Source organism: Phytophthora infestans, genomic scaffold, assembly GCF_000142945.1.
Source record: "Phytophthora infestans T30-4 supercont1.15 genomic scaffold, whole genome shotgun sequence".
Lineage (NCBI taxonomy): Eukaryota > Oomycota > Peronosporomycetes > Peronosporales > Peronosporaceae > Phytophthora > Phytophthora infestans.
In genome coordinates this window covers 1,625,106-1,627,758 of record NW_003303744.1, presented here as the reverse complement: position 1 = coordinate 1,627,758, position 2,653 = coordinate 1,625,106, and the positions used below count along the sequence as shown (strand labels likewise).

The following is a 2,653-nucleotide window of genomic DNA, read 5'->3' as shown; positions in this document are numbered from 1 at the left end:
TCGTTCAATATTCGCGACTAGGCACTAAGTCACCTGATTCTCTTTCTACACGTCATTTACCCTTTAAGACTGTATTTTTATAGAGGAAACTGGGTCCGGCGCTCTCGGTCTTGTTTTAACGGGTTTTTTGCGAGAGCAGGTAGATTTGAGCGGTTCGCGTCTCTTGTGGACCCACCTTTTTTCCTTTATTCACCTTCATTCCGCAAATTCTCCCCGAAAGGGACTAAGCCCCACCCACCACTCTTTTTCCACCCATCTATGCGACTGGCCAGCTCTTGTTTTGGTGGCTGTAGGCATTTGCGGATCCATTCCTGATGGAACGAGTCTCCCGCGGCAGCACTTCGGACCTCTCCAAGAGCAGTGAAGGTACTCCACGAAACAGGCAAGATTGTTGCGGTTGAATTGCTGTGCCACAGCCTTGTGGAAACCGGCAACCAAGAAGAAAGGACAATTAACTTCGCGTCGATTAAGAAGATTGTTCCGGGCACAAGCGCCTTTAAAAACGCACAAGCACTTAAGGCGTCTCAAAAGGCAGCACTGAAGGCCCAGGATGCGGCTAAAAGGAAAGCTGCCGTTGACAAGTGGTTCAAACAGTTCGGAAGCGATGAATTCCTGTTTACAGCTGCGCTCCCCTCTTGGGCCGGAAAGAAAATGCACCCCGACAAAGTCCGAGAATACTTCGCTTCGCTTGGCAAGTCGGGCGATGACGTCAGTATGATCGTCAAGCGTTACGACAATTACCGCCAAACAATACCCACGAAGAAGTAGAATTTTACGCACGCCTCACCCGAAGACCACACGATTGTCGCTAGTAGAGAGCTACAAGTAGTTCAACAGCTGAAGTTCGTTTTGAACTCCCCTCTTTGTCCCATTTTTCAGTGTTTGTGTAGCGACAGAAGAAAATAAAAGCAACTTGAATACGAGACCCGTATTATTCTGGTGCAGGTTACCCCGCCCCCGTCAAATGCTTTTCTATGGCTGAACTTCTAGACAATACTACAGGTTTATGATAAACCCCATTGAATTTATAGCCTAGCTTGCACATGTCTTACGGCCCTATATATAAAAATAGGCCCGTAAGACTTGTGCTCGGACACTGTGACTCACTACACTTATTACTTTTCAAGTGCTATTATCCAGAATCGGGTGCCTGTACATGTAGTGGCTGGCGCAGTCCAACGCACTGGGCCGCACAGAACGTGAGGCCACGCTAGCATTGGTAATTGAGGGATTGTACACCTTATCCCGCAGGGCCTCCGAAAACAGCATTGTCAATAACATTATCGAACAATAAGCTATTTCCTCACTTTCTTTTGATTGCTTTTTTGCTTCTTGCCTGCCGTCCTGTCTATCGTCCATCTGATTGTCTCCCGTTGATATCACTGACGGTTCCACGACACGCTTGTATTGGCGTTCCGTTGTTTGTCTATCGATTAATCCTTTGACACGCTCCTTGATTCTGCCATAACATCGTGATACTTCCGTCCAGCTACTAGCTGCCTGAATACCACCAATAAGGTTTGCTTGTCGCTGACAGTTTATTGCTTCTGGGGTTAGTGCTGAGCTGTATCAGACTGACATCATTGATAGCAGCGAATACCAGCACACACCAGCGCAAGCGTTCTGCCGAACCAGGCGTCGACGATCAACGACACTATCTTTCAGAAAGTAAATGGCAAGACTGTTGAGTATTCAAGCAAACCAGGGGCACCACTGGCGCCCCACACAGATGTCTGGATACAGTGAGCGACAACCGCGAGGAGTCCGAGAAGATGCTGAAGATGCGTGGTGACTGGTGTTTGATATCGCTTCGTTTGGTCAATGAATCAATGCGTGTGCGTTTATTGCGCTTTGGCGTGTTGATGTGTTTTTGTGTGTAGCTTGTGTTTGGTGTGGTGTTGAGTACAAGGATTGTATTTAGGTAAAGCGCTTGTGGTGCTGTCCTGGGGATGTAGCTCAAATGGTAGAGCGCTCGCTTAGCATGCGAGAGGTACAGGGATCGATACCCTGCTTCTCCATTGATCATGTTACTGTGATAAAATCAGTTGGCATCAGCACTTTCCCAAATGTGCACTTCGTAGTTTGTCTGCGACATCGGCTGACCTTGAGTAACATTTTCTTTTGATTGCTTTTTTGCTTCTTGCCTGCCGTCCTGTCTATCGTCCATCTGATTGTCTCCCGTTGATATCACTGACGGTTCCACGACACGCTTGTATTGGCGTTCCGTTGTTTGTCTATCGATTATCCTTTGACACGCTCCTTGATTCTGCCATAACATCGTGATACTTCCGTCCAGCTACTAGCTGCCTGAATACCACCAATAAGTTTTGCTTGTCGCTGACAGTTTATTGCTTCTGAGGTTAGTGCTGAGCTGTATCAGATTGACATAATTGATAGCAGCAAATACCAGCACACACCAGCGCAAGCGTTCTGCCGAACCAGGCGTCGACGATCAACGACACTATCTTTCAGAAAGTAAATGGCAAGACTGTTGAGTATTCAAGCAAACCAGGGGCACCACTGGCGCCCCACACAGATGTCTGGATACAGTGAGCGACAACCGCGAGGAGTCGGAGAAGATGCTGAAGATGCGTGGCGACTGGTGTTTGATATCGCTTCGTTTGTTCAATGAATCAATGCGTGTGCGTTTAGT

General features: G+C 47.7%; 1 protein-coding gene across 1 annotated transcript; it reads left to right on the top strand.

The window, feature by feature from the left end:
- Positions 1-212: 212 nt before the first annotated feature.
- On the top strand, positions 213-949 carry PITG_09643 (uncharacterized protein; the record flags this gene model as incomplete). Its single annotated transcript, XM_002903214.1, has 1 exon — positions 213-949. One exon carries the CDS (start codon positions 652-654, stop codon positions 766-768), a length of 117 nt encoding a protein of 38 aa, XP_002903260.1.
- Positions 950-2,653: the final 1,704 nt, after the last annotated feature.